Here is a 27,501-nt window from a genome sequence, read left to right on the forward strand (position 1 = left end):
TTTGATGTACTGGTCCTATTGATTGTAATCTATACGCATGCGTTTTAGGAAGTTGTTTCTTGGTCCAAGCACACAGGTAGTGGTAGTAGAGTTGCACAATCAGTATAAGATTTTTATTATTGAGATTGAGGTGAGTTGGCATTCTATTTAGTACTTTTTAACTCCAGAAGAATACTCAAGTAATAGATTGTTGTTTAGTTGTTAGTTTCAGTTCTAATAATTAAGAAAAAAATGCGTATATTATAGATAGATAGACAATGATAAGGCTAATACTATTACTGTTTTATCAGTGTTAGGCTTAGTTCATAGTAATATAAATTATCTGAGTTGGAGTAATTCTTGATGGCAAGAAACCCGCTTGAAATAAAAATGCATTTCAAAACGGCTGATATGGGTTATGACACTTTTGTTGATAAGCAGAGAGCAACGTTTCGACCTTCCTAGGTCGTCTTCAGGTTAACAAGTTGGGTTAAGCCTAACGTTGATAAAAAACCAAAAAAACCGACTAGTTCAAATGTCAGTTTGAATCAAACGTGATATATATTTTACTGATGCAGTTGAGTATGAGAATAGAAATAAATGCATCTGTACCACGCCATTAAAAGTTTTTGCAGAACTGTAAAGTTCGAAGTTAAGGGTAACTTTATAAAAAGACTGAATATGATCTCAATGTAGATGTAATTGTGTAGGTCATAGGTTTAGGCCTCATTTTAACTACATATTTCAGTATTGTGTTTGGATAGGCTTAAAACTACATTTACTTGAATATAAATCCATTATTTAGTAACGGTAAAACTAAAAAGAAATTCAGAGCAGTTAGAATTTTAAAATTTTTTTTTTTAACCAGGAATAGAGCATTTTTCAAAATCTGGATTTATTGGTTTTTTCGGCTGCTTATGTGAAAGAAATGAATTGTAATACTAGTAATTCAGCAGGTAGACATTGAGCATTGTTTACATCAAAGTAACAATAAAAAATATTCTGTAACTAAAAAACATTAAAAAATACTAGCAAAGAGTTTTATGATGTGGTAACATATTTTCAGTTTAAACAATGTCTCCACTGTTAAACATTATTTTACTGCTTTCGAGTAGCCAGTAACAAGATCTAAATTGCAATACTACTTATGAGACTTGGTATTAAGTCGATTCCATTTTTAAACATTGCATTCTTAATCTGTCCTTTAGGGATTTTTGAAGATAAGAGGTGAGTATAGTAATAGTATTCCCACCCAAAGAACATAATATATGCAATTCCATTGCAATTTGCATATCAGATCAACTGGAGTTGGAAATCACTTTCTTATTTGCTTAGCATAACACGTGAATCATTTTTTTATCTTGTATGTTGTCTTTGAGACCTTGTACAAGAAAAACTGGTACATTTCAGTTTGATATGCCAAAGCTGATGTTTATTTCACAGAAATTTCTGCCAAATGATATATACATTATTTTCACACTCCATTGTACACATAACATACACTTTGTAGCAGTCTGTTAATGGCATTTGGAAAGCATGCTGTCTACACCCCTAGCTTAGCTAGCTAGACCAAAGTATGTATGTACACTGAATATTTAACATTGAGCTAGTTACGAACATTTTCTCAGTATAGGCTTGGTTTTAGTAAACATTACTAATTAGTTTTGAATGATGTATTTTTGCCAAATATTTGTCTCTGAATATAATTTTTTACCCTTATTTTCATGTTAAGATTAAAAATACTTTGTCTCAAAAACTCTCAGATATTGTTTGTGTAATCTCCCAAAACTCTTAAATACTTTAGAACACTACTTTCACTAAAACTTTAATTTCTGTATGTTAACTCTGTCAAAAGTTGTGAATTCTGTGCCTTCATGTTGCTTTTCAAGCTCTTCAGAAGGTAACTGGTTTGTCCATAACCATTAATGATGATGACAATATCATAATACCAGCAGTAGTGTGTAGGCTGAAAATACAGGGACTTTGTTTTTCATGAAAACAGAGCAACAAATTGTTGAATAGTAGTGATAGTGTTGATTCCATAACAGTATAAATTTACTGAATAATGAACTTTTTTGTAGAAGACATCTCTAGCATGGAGTATATTTATTTAAATAATAATAAATTCAAAGTTTTCATTTCATTAAAAAAAAATATCTTTTAACCCTTTTGGCGCGGTTGGTGACCACAGTCGACTTGAAGGCTCAGCGCAGCAGGCGACCTTCCTTTATTCCTGTTATTCTTATGTATTGAATTTCACATATATAGTATTGAGTACAATCAATGAATATTTCGGGGACTTTTGTTGTGTTATTGCCGAGATATCATGCTATTAGTACTGATACCGTAATTAGTTGAAGTATCAAACATATATTCAGCGCCATGCCAAACGTTAAAAGTTTTTATTCAGTGCCGAAAGGGTTAAAGGATATGTATTCATGTGTATAAATTCTTCAATATGTATAAAAGGACAGTATTATGTGCTTTTAGAATATTGTAAGATACCCATTTGACTACCTGCTAATTCAATATTGAGATACTCATTTTATGTCCATAAATTATTGTGTACATGGTTTAATAAAAAATCTTTTCACTTTATTTTTATTACTTTTTGTGGATCTGACTTCAGTTATTTACCTTTGTGTGACATTTAAAATAGTTTGTATTTTACTTAATGTAGTCTAATTTGTTTTCGTTACAACTATGATTTCCCTTATCAGCTGACACTAATATGTGAAATTGAATACAGAAGCTGAAAGTATGCTATTCGTTTGGGATATAACACTGTCAATAGAATTGTCTTTTTGGAGTATGTATGTATGTTTTGAGACTTAAGTAATTGTTCAAAGCTAAATGATTAATTTCTAGCTCCACAGAAGTGACAGCATATTAATTTGTGGCTAATACTTTCTTTTCAGTTTCCTTTGTGATGTAATCAGAACAGTTAGTTGTGGTATTATAGAATGTCTTTTACATTAATTAAAATTAAATAATAAACTTCTAAAAATTTTTATTTTTTGACAGATTATACTGTTGTCATGTCAGGGAGATACAGAGATAGTGCCCCATTAGATTGTAAAGTGTATGTTGGTGAACTTGGAAATAATGGGTCAAAGCATGAGTTGGAAGAAGCTTTTGGATATTATGGTCCTTTGAGAAGCGTTTGGGTGGCAAGAAATCCTCCTGGATTTGCCTTTGTAGAATTTGAAGATCCAAGAGATGCAAGAGATGCCACTCGAGCTTTGGATGGAAAGTAAGTATTGAAAAAGATGTTTTCTCATGGGTTTGATATGCTGACATAGTGAAGAAAAATGTAAAACATTTAAATTTATAATTTTTTTACAGCTTGGACAAAACTGTAAACTTGCTTATGCAGATTTTCAGAATCTCTGCTGATGCCAAGCATAGGTTTATATTTTTTAGGAGAATAACATTAACCATGTCTTGTTTCTTTCTTAACTTTGCTTCTGTATCTGAATATTTATTACTGCAGGCTTCTGTTCACATTAAATTCTGGAGGTCATAAAATGGTGGAGACAATTAAGAAAGAACAGCTTTGAAAATTGCTAAAGCCAAAGTTTAAGTACCATTGTATATAGCAGATTATAAAGTATTTAATATATTGTAAAGTTAGTGAAATTGAGTGATAAGTAATTTGTTTCCCAAGAAAATAATTAGTCGCATCTTCTTCAGAGAAGAATGATGGAATTTATTGTGAAGTTTGGAAGGTTGTGGACAAGCCATTTGGTCACGTTTTCAAAAGTTTCTTAAATTGATGATTACGTAAGAAGGTCATAACAATGTTGCATCCTTTGTTTTAAAGTTTTTAAAGTCCATATCAACTGTATCTACAAAATGTATAAGTTGTAATTCTGGTGAGAAATATGTTTTTTGTACTAAAGATGTCTTAAATAAGTTTGCCCTAAAAGAAAAATGGTCTACCTTTCAAGAACATTTGGGTTATAGGGTTTTTACCATTTTGAAATAAATGAAAATAAGAACTGGCTGACTAGTGGTATTAATTGACTAACCCTATCAACACGTTATAATATAGCAATACCATTTGGTAAGTGTCTAGATGGTCTTATGGAACACCTCATTTCTACAGAGCCTGATGCGACCAGTAGTGAGAATAATGAAATCAAGTGCTAGTATTGAAGTAGACTGAGAATAAGCACACTTGTCTGGGCAACACTCATTACAGAGTGGATCCAGTGAAAGTAAGATGTAAAGGACCCAGGAAAATAGTAGAGGTTTTATTGGACCCTTTCTTTTTTAAAACATTCAGAACTACCCCAGTTTTCAATACAGTTTCTCAAATTATAGATCTCTAGCAACATTTAACGTAATTTAAAAACTTCACAAATTGTGTTGATAAACATTCAATATAAATATTCCATATAACAAGTTTTGGCATTATTTTCACAAGCATCTGTTATTTATCAAATACCATGTGCTGATTTTTGCACATTTTTTTAAAAATAACTATTTACAACAATAAAAGTTTTGAACATAACATTGCGGGACAACATGGGATTTGCTGGTCCATCTCAGCTATTCCACATGCAAAATTGAATTAACAAAAAAATACTTAAACCAGCCCTAATCATTTATATACTTAAATCTTTCTCTTAAACTATAAATTTATTGCTTTTACAACATCTGAAGGCAACCCATTCCAAAGGCCATCCACCCTATTAGCAAAATAAAATTATCTTAGCTGAAGATGATTGTTACCCTGCCAAAATCTATACTTGTGTTCCCTAGTCTTAATATTCTCACTGTTTGGATACGAGAAAAGATGATGTGCTAACACTCAATTCCTTTTACAATCTTAAACACTTGTATCAGAAACCCTCTAACTACAGAGAAACAAATTTTAAGGATCTTCATCTCATGTCAACCTCTCCATTCCAGGTAAATGTCTTTCCTAAGGAAAGGAGTCCAAGACTGAACACAATGTCCCAAATGTGGTCTAACTAGTGACCTGTACAATGAAATCATAACCTCTTTAGACTCGTTTTCAATATTTTTGTAGATAGTCTAAAATCCTATTTGTCCTACCACTAGCAACACCACATTGCCAACTAACTTTTACATGATATATGGGCCTACAGTCAAAACTAGTTGTTTGAATATTTTATTGTTGACATTTTAGGGTGATAGTTTATTAACTTCAAATTGGAATAAGTTTGAAAATGTCCAGAGTATGTTTATTATTCACCAACAAAATTTCAATAGTTTCAGTATAGTAGAAAGCTATAAATTTTATTTTCAGTTTATTAGTTTTTACTACCTTGCATTTATGACTTTCTTTGTGAAAAAGTTTAGGAAGAACATAGCAACTTACTCCTAAATTAATGTATCTGAAGACATGATTTCCTCTCTTTTCATATACTTTTACCACAGATGTTTAAAGATAATTTTATATGTTAATTCTAAGTATTTAACTCATTCCAGACAGGTCATGGGACAAAGGCCATGCCATCGCATTTGCTGAATTGTATTCAAAATTTTACTTAACTACTATTTTATGAATTTACCTGTACTGTAGTTTAGTATCAAACTACAGATTATAATTCAAATTTAATATTATACATATAATTTCTTAATTTAAAAGTGAATATTTTACATATCTAAACAGTAATTTTTGTTTTAGGTGGTATGTTGAATTACAGCTGTGGTTCAGATTAGATGTTTGTGATGTAAAATTTACAAATTCTGTATTTTTGTAGAAATTCAAATTACTAATATTGACAAGCTAGAATAAAAAATAACCTTTTTTTTATTTGCTGAGTTATTACTATATTCAGTAAATCAAACACAGTGGCCACCATTCACCTCTCTTTTTGGAAATGGTCCCTTATATATACCTACTTCTATACATTATGTGAAGCTCAGAATGTCTATCTTCTCACCCATCTTCAACTACAAGTTTCTTTTGAGACAAACCTTTGAACTGGTAATCTGAGTCTGTAGTTCTTCATGATTTTGTATTTTCTTAGATTCAAATACAGCTCAGTTATTCAACATGATAAATTATAATGGAATTTTGTGGTATCATTGAAGTAATTTATGAATTTTTGGTTATTCAAATGTAGATATAAAACCTTAAAATGTTTCACCTCATCCATATGTGAAGTTTAAGGCTAAGCAAGCTGAGACAAACAGTGATGAGTACAAAGGTTATAACTAGAACAGATAACTGTTTGCTTTCTTTATTTTACTGTTCTATATTTTAAGAAAAATAAGAGCTTATTTGTAAATGGTAATAATCTATATATATAAACAATTTATAATAATTGAAATGTGTTATTTTACCAGATAATAGTCTACTAAAACATAGCCAAGATAAATGACTTTGTAAAAACTAAACATTCAGTTTCATATCATTTGATATGGTAACGAGTCCACATGTGCCACATCATTGCAACTTCTGTATTAGTAAGACATGATTGAAAGGTCAATATAAAAAATCACTTTATAAATATAAATGTACAAGGTTTTGATACTTAAGCTATTTGGTATAAACATATATATTTTTTTCATAATCTGTAATCATTCTAGAATGAAAAAGGCGTAATTTATATTCATTTCCTAATTTTACATGATGGTTACAAGATTGGTCAAATTGACTGAACCTATACAGAAATTTGTTAGTAAAAATAGTTTTTTTCTTAAACATTTCATAAAACTATTTGGGCACAATAAAGATTTTATATGTGAAAATTGAAAATTTTCTGATATACAAAAGTATTTTTAATCTTTAAATGAAACTTACTTTGCATATTAGATAGGCAACATGCAAAGAAAAGGCATAAGAAAAACATTGTTTAAAAAACCTAGACTTAATTTTATTAATCTGATATTTTTAATATGAAAGCCTTGTAACTTTTACTGATAATCTGCCAAATTAGAGAACATATGCTTACTAATTTAAAAATTGTAGCATGAAAATTTTAGCAAGCACAAAATGGTTATAAGATCAATCCCTGGGACCACACCCATGGTGAATGGGTTAAATAACAACATTACCCTTATTGTAAATTGTTTGTATGTTTTGAATTTTGTGCAAAGCTACATGAAGGCTACTTGTGCCAGCCATCCCTAATTTAGCAGTGTAAGACTAGAGGAAAGGCAGGTAGTCATCACCACCCACAACCAACCCTTGGGCTACTCTTTTATCAACAAATAGTGGGACTGACTATCACATTATAACACTCCCACAGCTGAAAGGGTGAGCATGTTTAATATAACAGTTTTGAACCTGCGACCCTTGGATTACGAGTCAAATACCTTAACCACCTGGCCATGCCGGGCCCTTTATTGTGAAAGTAAAATATTTTCACTATTTAATTATCAACTTATGATCTACTGAAAATAAATGTGGAATTAATGCTCATTTGTAAAACAATGACTGCACACAGTGGTACACAATCAACATCAGAAATTCATTGGTCAAGCAAGAAATGCCCATAAACCTTAGGGAATTTTTGTTGTTGTTTGTTCACAAATACACAAATGGCCACCTACATATAAGATAAAAATAATTAAATACCAAAGCAAATTAATCCAGTGGTTGAAGAAAGTTCTGATGTTAAGCATGTATCCACTCTTTCAATACAGGCTTGGTACCAGGAACCAACCTTGTAACTATTTTGTGCTTGTTATAGATTTCATGAAGTCAGTGGGATTATCAGTAAGCATTATGAGGCTTTCATTAACAGACTATCAGATTTTTTTAAGTTACATTTTCTCATACTTTTTTTTTCTTTTGGGATGTTGATTATCTAACATGCAAAGTACTTTTAATATTTAAAATACCATAACACAAAAGAAAATTTTCAAAATTTCCCATGCAAAATATTTTATAAACTTTAAATAATTAGCAAATGTTTTTTTAAAGAAAAACTGTTACACTTTATCTGGTACTTTTACTATTGAATCTGCAAGAGTTCGTTTGATTTGACTGACTTTGTAATCACCATAAAAAAAATAAGGAAATGCAAGTTGTGATTTTCTCATTCTAGAATGACTACAGATAACAAAAACATGTTTATTTGTAGAAACTAAATCTCTTAACATTATACATGCTTACTATTATACTGATCTTTTCATCTGTATCTGCCTAACAATACAGAAGTTACAATGCGCTCATGCTACCCTATGCAACAATATAAAACTTGCCTTTACAAAGAAACCTGTCTTGGCTATGTATCTCAGAATGGCTGGTATGGGTATTAACACTTTTAGTGACAAGCAGAAAACTATGTTTTTGATACAAGAGTGTTAATACCCATACCAGCTGTTCTGAGATACATTTTTATTTCAAGTGGGTTTCTCCTCATCAAGAATTACTGTCTTGGCTATGTTTTAGTGGACTAGTATTATGAAAAATATGGTCTCGCGTCAGTTATACTGTATATGTATATACACTATTACTATTTACAAATAAGTTATTACATTTCAGTTATTTTTCTTAAAACATTAGAGAGTAAATAAAGAATAGAAAATGATTATCTCTACTAATTATAAAGTTTGTACTTATTTGCTGCTTGCCATAGGTTGTGAAGTTTTATTGAATTTTGCACAAGGTGGATGTGTATATACATTTTTTTTTTTTTTTTGAAATACCTGAAAATCAGTTTACTCCTTCAATACCTTGAAATTATTCTGTGATTCAGCAAGCTCAGTAATTAAGCTATATTTGGGTCTAAAAGAATATGAAATTAACCTCATTAGTTTTACCTTACTGTTCAGAACATTTAATATTGTATCTTACAAGAATGCTGAGAAAATCACTATGGGACATTCTTAGCTTTTAGTTAGTTATCCACCCTCAAAAATGTATGCATTTCCAAAAATGGAAAGAGGTGGGTGTGTTCACTGCATTGAGTCGGTAAACTTAATTTTGCAAATAGTAAACATTGAAAGTTCTAATTTTATGGTTGTCAGTATATGTAACTTGAGTTCCAAATTCATAAGAAACTACAGGCTTTGTATTTGAACATAACAAATGTATAGCTTTAATCAATGCTGCATTCAACATAGCATATGACACAAAAATTGATGTTTAGGTGCATTTTTTGTTTTTAAGTTAAGAAATTCAATAATGTATAATATTAAAACTTGAATTATACTTGAGGCCAGTGTTGGGGGTCGTCCTTATTGGAGTGGCACAAGCCTCTGAGGGGTCTACTCATAATTCTAGATCATATTTGACACAAAGCTATGAGGTTTAGGGACCATGCCCCTTCTATTTAGACAGTGTTAGTTTTATATATTATTTACCCGAAGGATGTCCACCATTGTTTTATAATTCTGAATGAGAAGTAGTCCCATGCTAAATCATTAGTTCAGCACAGGTACCATAATGACAGGGGCAAGTGAAACACTCTTTGTTCACCTGGTGATTGTGAAGTGAGGAGGTGTGTTCATAATTCCAAAATATAATTTGTAGACTTAAATAATTTAACATTTTTCCTGGTTGCTGTTATTAAGATGCTTTTAATAAAATTATATTGGTTTAAAGTTTTTCTTATTGTGAAACAGGTTAGTCTTATGCATAATTTGTTCTTTTACAACTGAAAATAAGGTCATAATTTCATTTAACGTTTTTCAACAAAACGTGTAGGTCACTTTGTGGACGCCGAGTCAGAGTTGAGATGTCTAATGGTAAATCTAGACACAGTCAATATAGAGGACCTTATTCAAGATCTTTCAATCCAGAAGATCGTTGCTATGATTGTGGAGAGCGTGGCCATTATGCTAGAGATTGCCGTAAAGTAAGCAGACGGTATAGATCCAGGTAAGGAGTAAAAGCAAGGATTTGAGAGTAGTTTATTGATACAAAGAGAAAGTGTTCCTTAGCATTAGCGATGTTTCTTATTTCAATTTATAGCATTTTGTAAACATATACTGTACGTAGTTCACTTAGGGTTTTGTACATATTGCTGAATATGCATGTTAAAATTAAGAAATATGTATTACGTGAATCTTGTTTGCTCACAGTTCAGTCCTTTTGAAGAAGAATGTTAAACTTTATTATTTATCCAAGCTTACGTACTGTCAAGCTTGAGTAACATTTATTTTTCTAACCATATTTTTGTAGGCTAAGGCATCATCAGTCTGGTTAAAATCAACTCTTTGCAACGAGCAGCTATAGTTGATGCATCACTGGCACCTGTCAAGTGATCTGCAGCAACATGTCAACATTCTGCTAGTTTGTCTGCATTTTCAGCTCGACACATGCCACACAAACTTGTGTTGGCAGCTAGAATATACCAGTGAGATATGATCAGAATATACCAGTGAGATATTGATCATCTGATTCACCTGAGCGGCACTGCTTGCTTCAGTTTTCTGCAGGTTGTGGTCAACCTTTTTCCTCGTCAGTGTTTATTACATCTGTATCACTGTCTGTGGTCTACTTTGATCTACAGACTTCCAAGGTTTACTCAGCTGTCCTGACATTTCCTCCAAACATCACCTATCTGGCATTATTAGGCCATTACTTTTCTGTTGGTTTGATCAAATGTACTGAAAAGGTAATTTTGCTCAAAAACAGTAGTATGTTAAATCATTCTTGGATTGGAAGCATTAGTTTTTAAAAATGAGCCTAGTAAAAAAAAATACTTTGAAGAAATATAATTCACCCTAATTTGTTTGTGAATTTTGTTGACTTGTTTTTGAGGAAATGTTGGGATGTTACAACTCAAGGTAAGTTGCAGAATGCTTACAAAAATTAAAAGTGACAAGTTTTACACAATAAAAACACATTCAAATTTAAAAATATCCCTTTCAAAAGCATTTTAAAATTATCTTGTAAGAAAAATAAAATTCAATGGGACAAAAGTAATAGAATGTAATAATGTATATTAAGAAATTCAAAATTGTAAACATGTCTTAGGTCATCTCATATAATCATGTACACATTTTTGGATAAAATCATTATTTTCAAAAAATTAATGGCCAATCTAATACTAAACAAATGGCTTACATGTTTTATACACCTGGAATCATCTATTAAAACCTGTTTCTCGAGAAGGAATGAAAAACATTCCTATTGTTGAGCATCTGTTAACAGAGTGGAATACACACTAATTACCATACTATTTCATTTGAAAATTTTATTTAATTACTTGATAATTTTGCAAAAAGAAAGTTATTTCACATTCATTGAAGGAACTTCATCTTAACTGTAGTAGTTGCTGCACTAAACCAAGGAAAACAAAAGTACTTTTCAGCAACTTGCAGTGATACTTGGTATGAAAGACTTTTCTTAATGTGGAATAGTGAATTTAGGTCCTGCTTTTTAAAAAATTAAGTCCTGAATTCTTAAGGTTAATAAAAAGGAATAGTCACACTATTTTTTTTTCTTTCTGAAAGAAAAAAACTTTTAAAAAGTATTCTTCAGATTTTTTGAATAATTTCTTGTTTATGCATGAGACATTTATTAAGCAGTTGGTTTTATTTTTTAGTAAATTAATAATACAATTACAAATACATTGTGTTCCTTAGCACAATGTATGGAGGGCTTACATTAATTTTTATCTCAAATGCAACTTGCATTTCTTTTAGCCTTAGCTGGTGCAGTTGTCAATTAGTATAAAAAAACAAATAATAATTGATTAATGTCTTCACAGTGCTGTATCTGATATTTTTACGTACCAGTTGTATATGTGAGTGTATGCTTATGCGTTAAACAATAGGATGTTTGGATAGTTTTGTGTGGCTATCTGTATCCTCATGCTGAAAACAATGTTTATGCAAGTGCCACTGTACTCCATTTATAATTTTTGAAGTAATGTACTTTATAAGAATAAGACTTGAATAAGCCAGGCAAAAAGAAAAATAAAGTTTTGAAATATACTGTGTTACCAAAAGTACTGAGACATTGATTCCTCCTGTTCTTTAGTTAGTTCCTTTTGAACTTGCATGTGAATCTCATGGTGCACTGAAACAACCAACCAGTTGGAAATAAGATGGCTTAAGCAAAGCAATTCTACAAGTACTGCTGTATTTCATTAATTTTTTGAATGAAAGTACTCTAAAAGATTAAATAAGTCAAACAAAAATGTGTTGAAATACACTGTTACAAAGAGTACTAAGACATTGACTCCCACTTCCTGCTGTTCTTGGTTCTGTTTCTTTTGATCTTGCTTTGGAATCTTATGGTGCACTGCAACAACCAGCCAGGTGGAATTCATGCAGCTTAAGAACAGCAACTTTGACCTTGAAAGAGTAGTGGTTATTAGATGTAGCAATAGTGATATGAGAGCCCAGTATATTTCAGTATACCCGTTCTCATGTGAATAATATTCTGAAGAAGTGGAAGACCAATTAATGTTATAACTAAGAACAAGAGGTTGCTTACTCCAAATATGTTGTATCTTGATTCTAAGCAGATGTTGAAACCTGGCATTAAATGTGTCATGTAAAATTCATCAGAAGATAAAGTACTTAAGGCAGCACATCTATTATGTGCATGGAGTCTAAAAGTTCTGAATTTCACAAGGAAGCTTCAGTCTGTAGGTGAATGATCACAGTTGTAAATAAAGTACAATGTCTTCCTCATATTTTAATGTTGAAAATGGGGTAACAAGTAAAAATCCATGAATTAGAAGGGTGAACTCTGCTGATTTTTAATTACTTTAGATAAGTCTCAGTTGGAAAAATATCCAAAGCACTTTCCAGGTAAGTCCGAGTTCTCCCATTTCTGAAGAATGATGAATGTATTGTGGGCCTGTTAAACAGTCTGTCCACTTGAATTTGGTCTGCTGGTAATCAGCAACATAGCCAAGTCTGGATGGGCAAGATCGAAATCAATATATTTTTTTGTGACCAAAAATTGAAAAAGTAAACTTGACTTGTTGTATCTATTGTTTTTATTCAAAAACATTATTGAAGTTATAAGATTTGTCACATAAAAAAATTGATCATGATCTGGGTCTTCACCTGCTCAGTCTTGGTCTCACCAACTTGGTCTTGATTACGTCTTTGTTGATAAGTTAAAGTTATGGATATCTTGAAATATTATGAGATTGTGCATAATGCTGTACTGTTGACATATTGGAAATTTATGGGAAAGAAATATATACATGAAAATACTTTAAAAGTCTTACCTTTTACACTGATGAGAGCCTTCATCATAGGCACAAAACAAAGAACATAGTGGACTATTCCATTATTCTGGTTTTTTTGTGTTCAAGGTAAACAGTTGTGAGTCTGAATCCTGGGGGTTTAAATAAACTTTTGAGGTAATTTCTGAATTTTAATTTTTAAAGTATGTGTTGCTGAAACATTTTTTAATACTTTTTATCTATCATGCCATACTACATACAATGTTCAGCACTATTTGAGAAAACCTAAAACTAGTTTAAGGTCAATGGACCATTTGTAATCTAGATTAATTAATTTGAAGTAATGTCTGAGGAAAATAACAATTGCAAAACCTTTATACAAAATAACCTGCTTTCCAAGAGGAGTATTGGTTTAGCCTTTTGATGTACAAACTGTGGTGCAGAGAGTGAATATGGGAGTGGGTAACTGATTGTAGAAGTACATAAATTATAAGTTTGAATGTAAGCTAGTTTTAAAAACTTCTGTACTGTTAAGTAATGTAGTAGTAATTAATGCTGGGAAATATGTTCAGTATGTATGCAAATATGTTAGGGTGGAGAGCTGTGCTAGCATGCAGACTGTTGAAAGAACAAATGCAGGTTAATTCCATGTTGGAAACTAAATAGGCTATACAGTTAAACATTCTGTTTTTCTTTTCAGTATGGAGTTGTTATATAAAGTTTTGTATTTGAACATGTTAATACCAATGGGCAAAAGTAATTTCACTCTGACCATAGGAAATCTAATGCATGTTTTTTAGGATAGTAGTTTTTGGCTGTCCCAAAGCACTGTATCTCAGTATATTAGAAATTTGAAGTATAAGTTACAAATAAGGTTGTTGCTCTTCAAACTGCTGATTGTTTTCCTTGTTTTATAAGTAGAATTGACAAATGACACTGATTGGTTGCTCCTGAATCTGTATAGTTAATATTTCATTCTCCCCTTTACCTGATTAAACCTCCATTGCATTTGTTTTGTGTTGTTTTTGTCACTAGCTTAAGAGAATGCTTGATTAAATCAGCATAAAATAGCTGATTAGAATGTTACACATCACAAGTAATCACGAGTACAATATTTAAAGTATTTATTTTATTAGAAGCATTCAAAACCCAAGCAGCAATACCCCTTTCTTAATCAGGATTCAGGGTGAAGAGATGGATTAGTTACAGTATAATGAAATCCATAATTATATTTAAAGTTTACAAATTAATGATATTGAAATTTAGCCTGCAATCATGGCTAAATTTCACACAAAAACCAATGTGATTGTTGATTGAGTGGCTGAGGTATGAGAATTTATAAATTTGTCAGTTTTTTAATTTCAAGTTTTGGACATTAGTTTCAATATACTAGTTTGTGTAATACATGGATGAATAGGTGTTAGGTATTGGCAAAATTTGATGCATCTCTTAGTGATGGTTCAGAAGTAGACAAATGATGAAGAATGAATAGATTGTTCTGTAACCTTATAAAGCATTTGTGATTTCTGTTTCTGCTGTTTCTGAGGTAAACAATTAAAAAAAACTTCATAAATATTGGGAGGATTATTTACAATGAGGTTTTCCTTAGAGTTGTTAATAACAAGGTAAAACCACTCTGTTATTTGTTCACACCTTTTGACTAATGGCAGCACGAAGCCAAGTAAACTTGCAAGACATCTAGAAACCAAATGCCCTGATGTGGGTAAAACCATGGAGTTGTTCAGGTAACAAGTGAAACAATTAAATGAGCAAAGCAGCTTGCTTGAAAAGCAGACCATTAACAAAAGACTTAGTCTCCTTTAGAAACATTTTATTGAATTGGAGAAAGCATGAAGTCTCACATTTGAAAGAAATATTTATTTTTTCCTGCTGTTATACAAATGTAGCAAGAGAAGTATGATGAGACTGTCAGGAGTGTATGGACGTATTCTCTTTTGACATAAAGAATGATTGATAACGTACATCCACAATAGTCTTAAATTCACCATACAGCTTCATGAAACCACAGATGTTGGAAATTTATCTTAGCTTCTGGTATTTATGCAGTACTGTCACAAAGAAGTATGTGTAGTATTTATTTTACCAATATTGGAAGGGAGAGCCACAGAGAAAGCCATCTCTTGTTGATGAGTCTTTCATCGTATATAGTCCATCTCTGATTAATTGGTTGGGTGTACACTTATGGGCCAGCTGCATTTATGGGAAACAATTTTTTAAACCAAAGTAAATGTCCTTGCTGTACTTGCAACACTTGCACATTGTGTCATATACAAAAAAGCACTAACTTAAAAAAAATTTACTCAAAGTAAACAGTGCTACAAGGTACCGAGAGTGTTGTGAACCTTGTTAAAACAAGAGCTTTTAACAGCAGGTAGTTCTCTATTCTTTGTGGAGACATGGGGTTCAAGTATGACATTCTTGCTGCATACAGATGTGTTGGTACACTCAATTCCATTATGTGTCTGAAAATACTTTTTTTTTTTTTTTTTTAACTGCAACCCAATTTTTATATTTTATGGATGAAAAGTGGCTTCTAGTATTGTGCTACTTGGTTGATATTTTTGATAAACGCTGTGACTAATTTGTTACTGTAAGATCAGAATAGTTGATTTGAGTGACAAAATGTTTGAATTTTGCAAAGAACTTGTGAAAAAAAATGCAATGATCTTTGTGGCCTTGCTTCTGTTTATTGTGGAAAACCTTAGTGTGAATATACAAATTAACTCCAAGCATCAACAGAAGAACATGATTGGATCTGGAATAGACTTAAAGGCAGCATAACTTCTTAGAATCTTGTAGAATTATACAGGTAGAATTTGAGTCAAAACACCATGAGAACTTTGGAATGCTAATTCCCCAAGAATACCCTGACCTGTCAAGAAAAGCATCCTTTTGCTTTTCCAATCAACTTACCTGTGCAAGTCAGCATTTTCTATTTTGATAGCAATTAAAACAGTGAAAAGGGAGTTCTCCAAGTTGCCATATAAACAAATCACACAAGAATGGACCTCGTCTTATCCCACTATCAAGTTCATCCTTCACTTTAAATTGGTAAGTAAACTGAGACTGTTTGTCTTAAACTATGTAACATTTTAAAACTTTTTATTTTTATAAGTGGTGTAGGGGGGAATAATGTAAAATAAAAGTATGTACATTACTGGTCATCAGATGTGAACTACTGGTTGATGTAGTGTTAATAATTGTGTAAGCTATGACTGATTCCTAAAATGGGCTATTCCAACTCATTTGTAGTTTCCACTGGGAAAGATGTGCCACCAAGGTGTGCTGTGACAGTATTTTTTGTGTTTTAGTTAATATGTTCTATAATGTTTTATAATTCTGACTTAATTCTACATGATAAAAGTGTATGAGCGTGTAACAAAATGTTTTTAAGTAATAGAAATTCATGATGTACATCTGAATCCTGTATAGAACTAAATTTTGAAACTTTTTCAATTTGTATTTAAGGTATCATTCACACAAGTTTCCAAACCTATTATCTTATGTGACTAATTTGAAAGTCACTGTTTAATAAAAGTTAAACTTTCTAGCCCTGATTACTTAAAATGTAACCATCCTCATTTAACAAAATCATAACTCTACTTCACAGAGTGATAGAGAAATAAATTGATCAAAGTTACTACTCAGTACTTAAAGCCAAGAAATTATGTAAATTTTCAAATTTTTTATTAGAAGTACACATTTATCAACATTATTTTCCCCAAATAATGCTGTTTGTTGGGTAGTTACAGTATCCTTTGTAGTGGAGACCACTCACTTGGGACAGATGTTGCTAATTATTTACTTAAGTATATTTTAACTAATTTGTACAGGAGTGGAAGTTCACTTTCCTCCTGCCATAAGTGTAGCTTACTTGTTAGTGCTATGCTATTCTCTTACTTAAAACTAGCAATTTTGGACTCGGCTCTCTGAAACAAGGACTTTGCGGGTTTGACTGATAATGAAAGTATCTGCAAACCAGTTTTCAGTAGCAGATTTTTTTTGTTTTTTTAAGCTGTAAGTTTGTGATCAAGTTACTGCCAACAGCAGTACATTCAAGGTGACCATGCTTGGTGCTTTCACCATAGATTCTTCCTTGGCAATTAATTAGAGGTACCTTTGTGAATAGTTAGTTGGTTGTGTGGTTCACTATTCTTTATTTGTTGAAATTTATAGTTTTACAACAAATACAAATGTGTTCATTATTTTGTTAAAAATTATTTATCGGAATTACACATTGTTTATAAGTGTTTTTCAAAATGTTTTTGTAACATATACCTAGAGCACTGGATGCTGTTTGCAGATTTTATACCTTTTTGTTATAACAAAATGTTTGTGTACTTTCATAATTAAATTTATCTACATTGTTGTTTAATGCATTTTATTTCAAGTTGAAAGTGTAATGTGTACCATTTTGTCTAATCTTTTTTACCATTTTTGAGAATGGGTTTGAATTCCTGTGCCTTCAAACATGCTTGCTCGTTTGGTCATGGGGGGGCATTATAATTTAATAATCAATTCCACTATTCATTGGTAAAAAAAGTAGCCAGAGAGCTGGCAGTGGGTTGTGATGACTAACTGCTTTCACTATTAAATTAGGGACAGCTGGTACAGATAGCCTCCATGTAGCTTTCTGTGAAAGTCAAAACAAATCCATTTTCATAATATAAATGTATGATCCTTTATCTTGTTGAATGAAACTAAATTTATCTCGCGAGTTGAAAATATGCCATTGTTGTTACACTACCTTACTGATTGTTTTCATTATCTAGACATCTATAAAGCTTCATGTTAGAATACAATCTTAATTCTTAGAGATGTTAATACATGTAATTTCTAGGATGCATCAGTGTGGGACAAGTTATAAATTTTGTATTGATGACAATACTTTCTAGAAAAACCTGTTAAATGTCAGCCTATACACCAGAAATAAATGTGTAAAATTGTTTCTAAAATATGGTTTTATAGATCATATTTATTGCAGTATATATTAAACAAAGTTTTTAAATGGATTGATTTCGATAAGTTCAGCATATGTTAAGGCTAATATTGTAGTAGTCACATCATATTTCTCTGAATATTTAGTAAACTCAGAAGTGGAAGTACAAAAGATATGTTTAACAAATTAACATTAAATCACCTTTAATGGGCTTTTTGAGTGACCTGATGAGCAGTGAATTAGCCTCTGCTATTGTAAGATGTATCAGTATCTGTCAGTGGATGTATTATAAAAACTGTTGGCATTTATTTATCATAAAAGGATGTTATAACAGTTTTAGGTTTCAAAACCTTCACAACATCCTCTGCAGTGGATAGGCCTAAATGTTTAACCATATCTTTCTTACATTTTAGAATTTGTCAATCCATGAGTGTTGTCACATTTGTGGATTGTTGTTCCAAATAGACTACATGTCAAACTACAGTTCAACCTGGTTGAGATGCTTTTAATTAATTCGACCTGAGGAAACTGAAGCATAATATGCTTTCACTTTAGCATTTCCCACTGGTCCTCTGGCAAAGGGCAACATTTTTTCTTCCTGTCCTAACAACTTATCCACTTGTGATATGCAGGGGCCTTTCTGAGCAGCTAAAGTAACCTAAACTTTGCACATGTTGTGAGAGTGCCATCTGTTTTGCTACATTGCAAACATTAGTTTTATATTAGTTGGATTGTTAATTCTTTTTCAAGCTCTAAGAAGATACAATTTCCTTTAGTACATCTGTCATGTACTCAGCTGTATGTGACTGATTTGTCATGTTTGTTGAACAGAATTTTTAAATTCACAGTTGTCATTTATAAACCACCTAGTAACCAAAAAGTAGGTCACAGAAGATCTTCAAGTCCATCCATTATTGATAAGGGGGCAACATAAGAAAGACCTTTCACTTCAGAGTCAGATTTGTCCTTTTCCTTTTTTGCACAGACCTGGAATTACTACTGTACTAAAGTTTTACTTGGAAGGGATCTTTCATCTTGGTTCTTAATCCTTATGTATATAGACTTCTAAAGCTAGGATTATCTACCACTTAAAAATGACTTTACCTTTAATTTTCATTTCTTATGATGCTATATGTTTTCAGGTTTTTGACCATGCTCCTGTGTACAACTGGCCTCCTTTTTACAAAGTTTACAGTTAAATCTTTTAATCTAATGATTTTTTTTTCCTAATCTGTTTTGATCCAAACCTTCAAACCCAAATTATTTCCAAATAGCTGATTTGTGTGATGAAAGTACTTTGTTTTACACTTTGGTGAGTTGCCCATTGTTGTCACAGATTTGCTCATTATTTAATGTGCTGTATTAATAAGAAATTAGAAATGTAATGTAATTTCCAAACCAAGTTATAGAGAATAATGAAATCTGTATATTTAGAATTTTTGTATGGTATATACTGTTCACACATTTGCTTGGAAAATAAATTTGTAGTTTACTGTGTTTAACGCATTTGCTTTTATATAAAATAAAAGGACGTTCAGAAAAAAACTGAATCAAATCATAGGAGAAATGAACCATGTATCAAACTAGCCAGTGAACCTTGATAAAGTGTAATTGCAGTGGATCATTGCAGCCATAGTATTTTTGAAGTATTGTAATGCCTTGTCAGTAGTGCTTCTTTCATTCCAGTCAATTGAAAGAATGCTGCACAACAAGCCTAATCAGGTACTCAGTCAATGTTCTAAAGTTGAATTTTCTGCCTTGTGACCTCTATTAGTTTGGATATTCTCCACTGGAGCTACTTTCAGAACCAGAGGTCAACCACAAAAGTTTAGTTGCTGAAACTGCTTAAGAACTTTATTCCTCTTAACATTGTTCTCTCCTCTTTGAACAAGTACGAATCTACCACCGTCAGTACACTTTTGTACTGGTAGAGGTAGATGTACTGGTACTTCCTGTATGATGTAGTTTACATGTAATATTTATTAGTTTCTGTCAGATTTGAGTTCTATTGAGAAATGCATCATCCTCCCTCACCACTAACATTTTACTTCCAATCATTGTAACTGCAATTGCACTTAGTATTAATAGTTGCTGACCATTTATTCAGTACATTACTTTTCTTAAATGTGGCTGTTACAGACTAAGCAGATAACCATGTTGGATGTGTAAGTAACAAAAAGGTAAGGTTGTAGGTTGCAATAAAAATTGACCCTTCATACATTGATCATTGGCTCCATAGGATTGAATGATCTATGCTAATCTGTTGAGATGAATCTTGTGCATTTATTGGATGTGAGAGAAATTATTACTTGGGAAGAATAAAATGTAATTAGGGAGGTATTAGGGTTATTCATTGGATGAATTTGTAATAAATTTTGGAAATTAGATAGAAAATTACATTATTCATTTGATTAATAGTTGTAGTTTTTAACTTGCACACTTTATGTTACGTGGGTTGGAGTGTTTAGGATGTGTATTTTATTTACTATTCCAAATGGTTCTGTTGTAGGAACTTGCTTGAACTTCTTGTGAGATACTGTGGGCACAAACAACCTCGTCCACACCAAATGATTTTATGCAAGTATCACGAAGCGTAAATTTGTGTTTAGTCCTGTCACTGTGTGTTGTGAGTCCTACTTTATCAGATACCTCTGTTACTAAAGTAGCTTCACACGCAAATTGTAGTTTCATCCGTCTTTTTATGTTAAGTGCTCTTTCATTATTTAAATATAATCCCAGGTAAGGAAGTGAGGTACTGTCTTTCAGGTGGGCATATAATTAGCACTATGTAATAGCATTATAAATCTACATTTTAGAGTTAGTTTAATAGGTTTAGTACCTATTTACAGTTGTGGAAATTCAAGTTTTATAATAAATCTATTCTCCCTATAATTCATGATGTATGGACAAATCAGCCAATTACTTGATTACTAAGTGAAAATAGTCTTAATAAATTGTAAATTGCTAAGATGGGATAAATATTGTTTGAAATCTTCACTTCTGTCATATGCTGAATTTTTGTTCTGAAGAAAAAGAGACTGGTGACAAAATTAGGTAAACTAGAGCACCCTGTTTCACTTAAAATGCATAATTTATTAGTGAATATACAGGGTGTTCCAAGTCTGGACCCACAGGGAAAAAAACTATTTTTAATTTATTTATTGTTAAAAGTTGTATGTCATTAACAGTCATACAAGTGTCGGTTCTTGGTATAATGCGCTGTCAGGGTATTTTCTTTTCTTAAATATGTTTTATAATATAATATATAATATAATATAATATATAACATAATATAATATATAACATAATATAATATATAACATAATATATCTATTTTCTCTTCAAGTCCAGACTTCTGGGACATCTTTTACAAATATGAAATTATTCTCTGAATCATTCACGGATAAATAATACTAAGTGAAAAACCTCTATAGGAATATCAAGGAATATGTGCCTTGAATAGAATCTTCGTGGTGGTGTTGTACAGTTCTTTACTAATGCTTAACATTGTTTAAAGTTCATGTTACTTGTAATCTTAACAATGCATTGTTTCAGGAAACAAAAATATTTTACTTGAGCAATATTTTGATTGATTGGTAGTTTATGAATCATTGAGTTTCTTTAGCTTGCATTTCTAATTACTGATTTTTGTTTCTGTATTTGCATTAGATATGTTTAACTATAGATTTGATAACTTCAAAGTTATCAATAACCTCAAGGCATTTGTTTTGTCACACGATTGCTTAGTGTGAAATTGTGACTTGAAACTATGTTTATTATAATTAATATTTTCAAAGCTTTTTAAAACAAAATTTGTTTTAATTCATAAAGTTATTGCAGGAAAATTTACAACTAAATTAATAGTTCTTGGACATTATTTATATACATAATTTTGTATCTAAAGATTTTATAATTATTGTTTGACTAAAGCTACAACTGAAGTAAATGTTTAAAGTGTTATATTTACTTTGGAAATTACACTTGAATTAATTATCTGAAGAAAAATAAACATTCCAGTTCTTTGGTAGTTAAGAAACTTTGTTTAAATAAATGGAAGTGTTGTACAGAAAAGCAATAAAGGTAAGCATTTATGATTTAATTTTGGTTTCCATTTCTTTACTGAATTACTTTTAGGTTCATTGATCTTTAATATTGTATTTTAGGTCTCGTTCTCGCCGTACACGTTCTAGAAGCCACTCACGTGGTCGTTCAGTAAGCCTCAGTCGATCTAGATCACGGAGCAGAAGTCCAGTAGCCAAACCCAGCAGAAGTCGTAGTGGTAGCAGAAAACGTAGTGTATCCAGAAGTAGATCTGGCTCACGTAACCGGTGAGTAGAGATTACAAACCATATTATAAATTGAGAAGTTATTTCCCTTCTGCTTGAGCTTTTTATATTTAAAAAATACACATGAACTATTCGGTCACTTTTTGTCTATTTCTCTCATTGACAAATAGTAAGGGGCATCCTGAGATGTACATTGAAAATCATCAAATGATTAACATGTTCATGGCATAAGTTATTTCTTTAATTATGCAATAGGAATGTAAAACTTCATTGTAAACTGTGTTAGATACTGCTAATTTTGTTATGTTTTATGAAAGAATGACTGCATAGACAACTTTCTCTTGAGTGTACCACTGGCACTACATAATGCCCTATTTTTACCCATTTAACCTGTGGCCACCATGTGCCACATGTGATGCACACTATGATTTGAATAATAATGAGATTAACATATTTAATTTTGTACCATCTTTCCTTTAAGTACTACTCCTCCTTTCATGCCGTTGCTGTTATTCCTGTATTTAAGCCAGGGATGTTTCCTGTTTCCTTATAGTTCTTATGTTTGTTCCCCTTTATTGTGATGGGGCCTGGGGCCCTCCTTTCCTAGATATCTGTTGCCTGATTAGGTGGGTTAATCTTCTATTTCCTCACTTTCCATTTCCCCCCCTTACTCCAGTTGAGTTTCAGATAGATTTTGTCTGGTTTCTTCTCTGATGTTATGTGGCTCATACTGCACCTTTTCATGTTATTGTTCCTGTCTGTTCTAAGAATTCCATCTAAGTTTCATAATCTGCCTCCTATTACACTCACTGGTTGAGTTTATCAGCTTGTAAGATGGGTGTATTGTAACTTGTCTGTGGAAGGTTACCATCTGGACAATGTTTCTTCATGCCAATTCTCTGTTTTTAGTTGCTTGCTTTCACCAGCCATTGGAAGAGATTGTTTATGCTGTGATGTGGACAACTAACTGCTTATACATTTGCTGCAAATTATCTACACAGCATGGATGTGTCTTCCTTGAGCAGGTATTGTTTTCTTCCTGTTACAGTTCTGCACAAGTCTGTTTGCTTTTGACTGGGATAGGTTGACATATTACTTTTTTGTACATTTTTAGGTAATACATATCATATTTTAGGATTTTGTCTGGTAAGGTATACTTCATATTATATTTGCACTAGATGCAAATAATTCTGTAATGCTTACTGTTGAAATGTGGTGTTTGTGTTAGACCATTGGCAGCTTGTCCAGTGGTATATGTATCAATGTTTTTTACTAAAAATTCCTAGTTTCATTTATAAAGGATTGTCACTTGTGGCCCTCATAAATTAAGTAGATGAGAATTTCTGTCTTATTGGCCCATGGTTACAACAGTCAGGATCTACCCACTTTTCAAAATAGACAATCACTGGTACATTCAGTGTGTCGTTTCTCCAATACACATCATCATCATCCCCCTCTTCCTGTGGAGCGTGGGAGTTTTTTTACTACTGGTTACCACTTGGCAAGACGAGGGCTACAGTTATAATCATTATAATAATGAATGATGAATTATACAATAATATTTAGTATCAAAGGTGCTTCTCACAGGTATTTTTGCCCATGCAGACTGCGCTTGTTGATTGAAAATTTCTTATGCAGTTTGCTTCTACTGGTTGTTTTTTGTGTTTGTCATAATCTTATGTAATCCATGGCACCTTCTCTAGATATTTTTGACCTGGAAGGAGGACTGTACTTGTTGATTGCAGTGTCTTATATAAGGTGTTTCCATTGAATGTTTTGTCAGAATGGCCTGAACTTGACAAACTCCTATGTAATCGAATGATTGACTGTTGATAATATGGGTTCATGGTCTTTTTCATGCTAGACTTTCAGTGTTTGTTAATTCTGTGCTGTTTCAAGACATGGTTACAAAACACTTTTCCAATAATTTGCTGCTGTATGTATTTCTCCTGAATGCATTTGTGCCTGCAAATTCAATTTTATCTTTTTTCTTCCTTTGTTAATTTCTAGGTGAAGAGCATGTCTGTTTTAGAAGTAGTGCTGTACCCCTCAGGTGTGCTTCTTTTTTTTTTTTTTTTTTTTTTTTTGCACAACTGTTTTCTTCAGTGCAGTCACTTTCTATTTGACTAGATATTGATATGCATTCACACTTGCACCTATGCTTTTGCAATGATTGGGATTCTAGTATTGAGTGAGGGGAGGTAGGACTGTTTCAGAAGCTAACATTTTTTTACTGAAAGTGTATTTCTGATTGTACTTCCCACCCTTTCTCCCCATTGATATGTCTTTCTGGTTTTTACCAATTTTCTGAAGTAAGAAATGCTCTAGAATAGTAAAGGGAGGTAGCTGCACTTGTATAGATGGCACAGTATGATTGATAGAAGGTAGTCACATGATCAGCACAACTTGAAAAGCTGTGAAACCCAATGGGGTATAAAGATTGGGGCACAGTTACCATTGCTTAGAGATAGTCAAGGATCAAGACAGTTTTGGGTGAGAGAAGCTAAGTAGCTCTTAGAAATACATTTTCAGTGTAAGAAAATGTTAATTTTAAAACATGATTGCCACTCTTTTTCATTTGTTTCTGTACTCAACAGGCTTGAAAATAAGACAACCAACCATCATTTAGATACCAAACTAGAAAGTGACCAGCAGGTAGTGATTTATAAAAATCATAATTTTGTTGTTAACAATGTTATTGTTGAAGTTAGTTAGTTTGTTTGTTTTTACAGAAATCTGGTGTTTCTTTAAAAAGCTTAAGTAGAGGATGAAATGGAAATTATCAGCCAATAATAGATGAACATTAGATCACTGTATCATGTAGAATACTTGTAGAATGTATAGTTGACTTTAATATTACTGCAGTTGGAAGTTGTATATTCCAATTATTGCCGTGAAGTTTGTTTATCAAAATAGTATGTGTGAGTAAGCATTATTGTAGCGTAACTAAGAGTCCGAGACTTGTGTACTAGGAAAACTAAATTGAGTCAAAACATCTTCATTATTATAATCTTGTAAGATTGGTCAAATTGACTGACCTTGTAACTTCTTTGTATTCATTCCTTTTACGTTGTAACATTAAATTTTAATATTGAAAAGTCGTGTAGGTATGATATGTGTATATGTTATCTCTTTATTTTTGCTTTAATTCTTTTTGGGATTGCCATCTCTTCATCATTTACATTTATAAAATGTTTATTACTTGTTTTATATATATGATTGACAAGATAGATGTATTTCTTTTAAGACTTATAATGAATATAAATTTATAAGTAGAATTATACTTACACTGACTTTTCTCTAATTTGTGAGTTTTTGGTTCTCTTAGCAAAGACTTTGTCAGGCAAGAATCTACAGTAGTTTGGAGTAAATGAATTGATTATTATCTTGTTGACTGTCTTTGGGAAAAATGGATGTTAATGATGAATCTAGTCAGTAGGGTTCTATTTAAATGAAAATAAGTGATAACTTTATAAAGCATATAAATCTAGATTAATTTGCAAAAAGTAGTTGAATCCAGAAGTATATGTTATAAGAGCAAATTCCTGATCCCAGGGCATTTTGACAGCATTGAATAAGAGATGCTTTCTTTGTAGTTTAGTTTTACATAGCATATTTTTGTTACAAGTGCTTTTTCTAAATGAGTGTAAAAGCTTTTTTTTTTTCATTTTTCAATAGTTCCAGTCGATCAAAAGTCGTCAAGGATTCGTCTGAGAGATCACCATCCAAATCTCCTGTCAATGAGAAAAATGACAGTTGTGATAACTAGTTGATGGGAACTGTTGTTTTGTGTGACTAGCAGCTGAGAAAATACATTAAAAGATAATTTGACATTTTAGTCTGTTAATTTCGGCTATTCATTTTTTATAGTTTCTGTAACAGTGGTGGGAAGTAGTTTTTTATATAGGACTCTAGTTTGATAACGTACACTTGTTACAAACATTCTCTGTATGCAGTCAAACTGATTAAATGACACGATTCTATTTAACATTTAACATTAATTGCTCTATTTAATTCAAACCACTGGAGAGCTAGCTAGAAAATATGTATAATTAATTTTATTCAGTTAAGTTTAAAGCTGGGTAGATAGCATGAGTGTTAAAGTATTAGTGTCTTGCATTTAAAGCAGATTGTGTAAGTGTTAACTAGATTGAAAAACATGATAAAAATAGTTCTTTAATTTTATTTATCTTTGTTGGTTTCAAAATTTCTGCTTTGTCCAACTTAGCAACATTATATGAATTTTTTTTTTAATGCCTGCATGTTTTGACAATTTATTCTTTTTGTAATTGCTAGTTACAGCTTGTCAATAGCTTGAAATTAGATCACAAGTTTCTCAAAGAAGGAAAAACATCAGCATAGTGAACAAATAAGTTGTACGTTCAGCTTCATGATAAATAAACATCACCAGTCTTTGTGTGTTTATTATAATTTTGAGTTGTTTTTACACTTGCTTATGAAAATATTCTCCCCAGTTAACTCATGCAATAAAACAAAAGATTGACTTTACTAAATTTACCACAGAATTAAATCTTTATCTTATATGGTGTTGAAGTTTAGTTTCAGTAATTCTTTAATATTTTTGATGGAAATGTTGTATGTTGTAATATCACATAGGTGTAGTACACACAGCACATGGTTATTGTACAGCCTAATCTGTTTAGTGTTTACCATTACAGTTTTACTTCTGCTGTTGAGTTAGTAAACAGCTGGATTTTAAATATGAAAACATTCATTTCAACAAATGAAGTTTTTTCCACTTGAGAATTTTTACAATTGTTGAGAACTTCACACACACACACACACACACACACACACACACACACACACACACACACACACACACACACACACACACACACACACACACACACACACACACACACTTTGAAGAATATGATTTTACAGTAAATTTGAACAGAGTCAGTATTGTTACATAAAATGGATTAATGGTAATAATTCTGTTTGATAATGCATATTTTATGCAGTATAAATGATTTTATAAAGTTGAATTTGCTTATCTTACAGTGAGTGTATTTCCCTCATCATAACTGTATTTAGATATAAGTAACTTTGCTAGTGTACTAGGTATTTATGATAGGCCAGTGTGTAACAAAGTTATGGAAGTAGAACAAGTGCAGTGCTTTAATGTTGATCTTTTGTACTTCCTAAATGAAGTTGCTGGTCTCTAGAG

The 27,501-nt window shown here is 31.7% G+C and overlaps 1 protein-coding gene across 1 annotated transcript; it reads left to right on the forward strand.

Annotated features, from left to right (window-relative positions):
* Nucleotides 1-26,738, forward strand: LOC143239840 (serine/arginine-rich splicing factor 7-like). Its single transcript, XM_076481407.1, has 5 exons — nucleotides 1-130; nucleotides 3,004-3,232; nucleotides 9,614-9,787; nucleotides 22,185-22,349; nucleotides 25,986-26,738. The coding sequence occupies exons 2-5, from the start codon at nucleotides 3,018-3,020 to the stop codon at nucleotides 26,074-26,076; spliced, it is 645 nt and encodes a 214-aa protein (XP_076337522.1). The 5' UTR covers nucleotides 1-130; nucleotides 3,004-3,017; the 3' UTR covers nucleotides 26,077-26,738.
* The last annotated feature ends 763 nt before the right edge of the window (nucleotides 26,739-27,501 follow it).

This window comes from Tachypleus tridentatus, chromosome 13 (assembly GCF_004210375.1).
Source record: "Tachypleus tridentatus isolate NWPU-2018 chromosome 13, ASM421037v1, whole genome shotgun sequence".
Classification (NCBI taxonomy): domain Eukaryota; kingdom Metazoa; phylum Arthropoda; class Merostomata; order Xiphosura; family Limulidae; genus Tachypleus; species Tachypleus tridentatus.

Coding starts and splice junctions, on each gene's coding strand:
- LOC143239840 (XM_076481407.1), top strand. CDS start 3,018: ATGTCAGGGAGATACAGAGATAGTGCCCCATTAGATTGTAAAGTGTAT. Junction 9,788..22,184: donor AGCAGACGGTATAGATCCAG/GTAAGGAGTAAA, acceptor ATTGTATTTTAG/GTCTCGTTCTCGCCGTACAC. Junction 22,350..25,985: donor AGATCTGGCTCACGTAACCG/GTGAGTAGAGAT, acceptor ATTTTTCAATAG/TTCCAGTCGATCAAAAGTCG.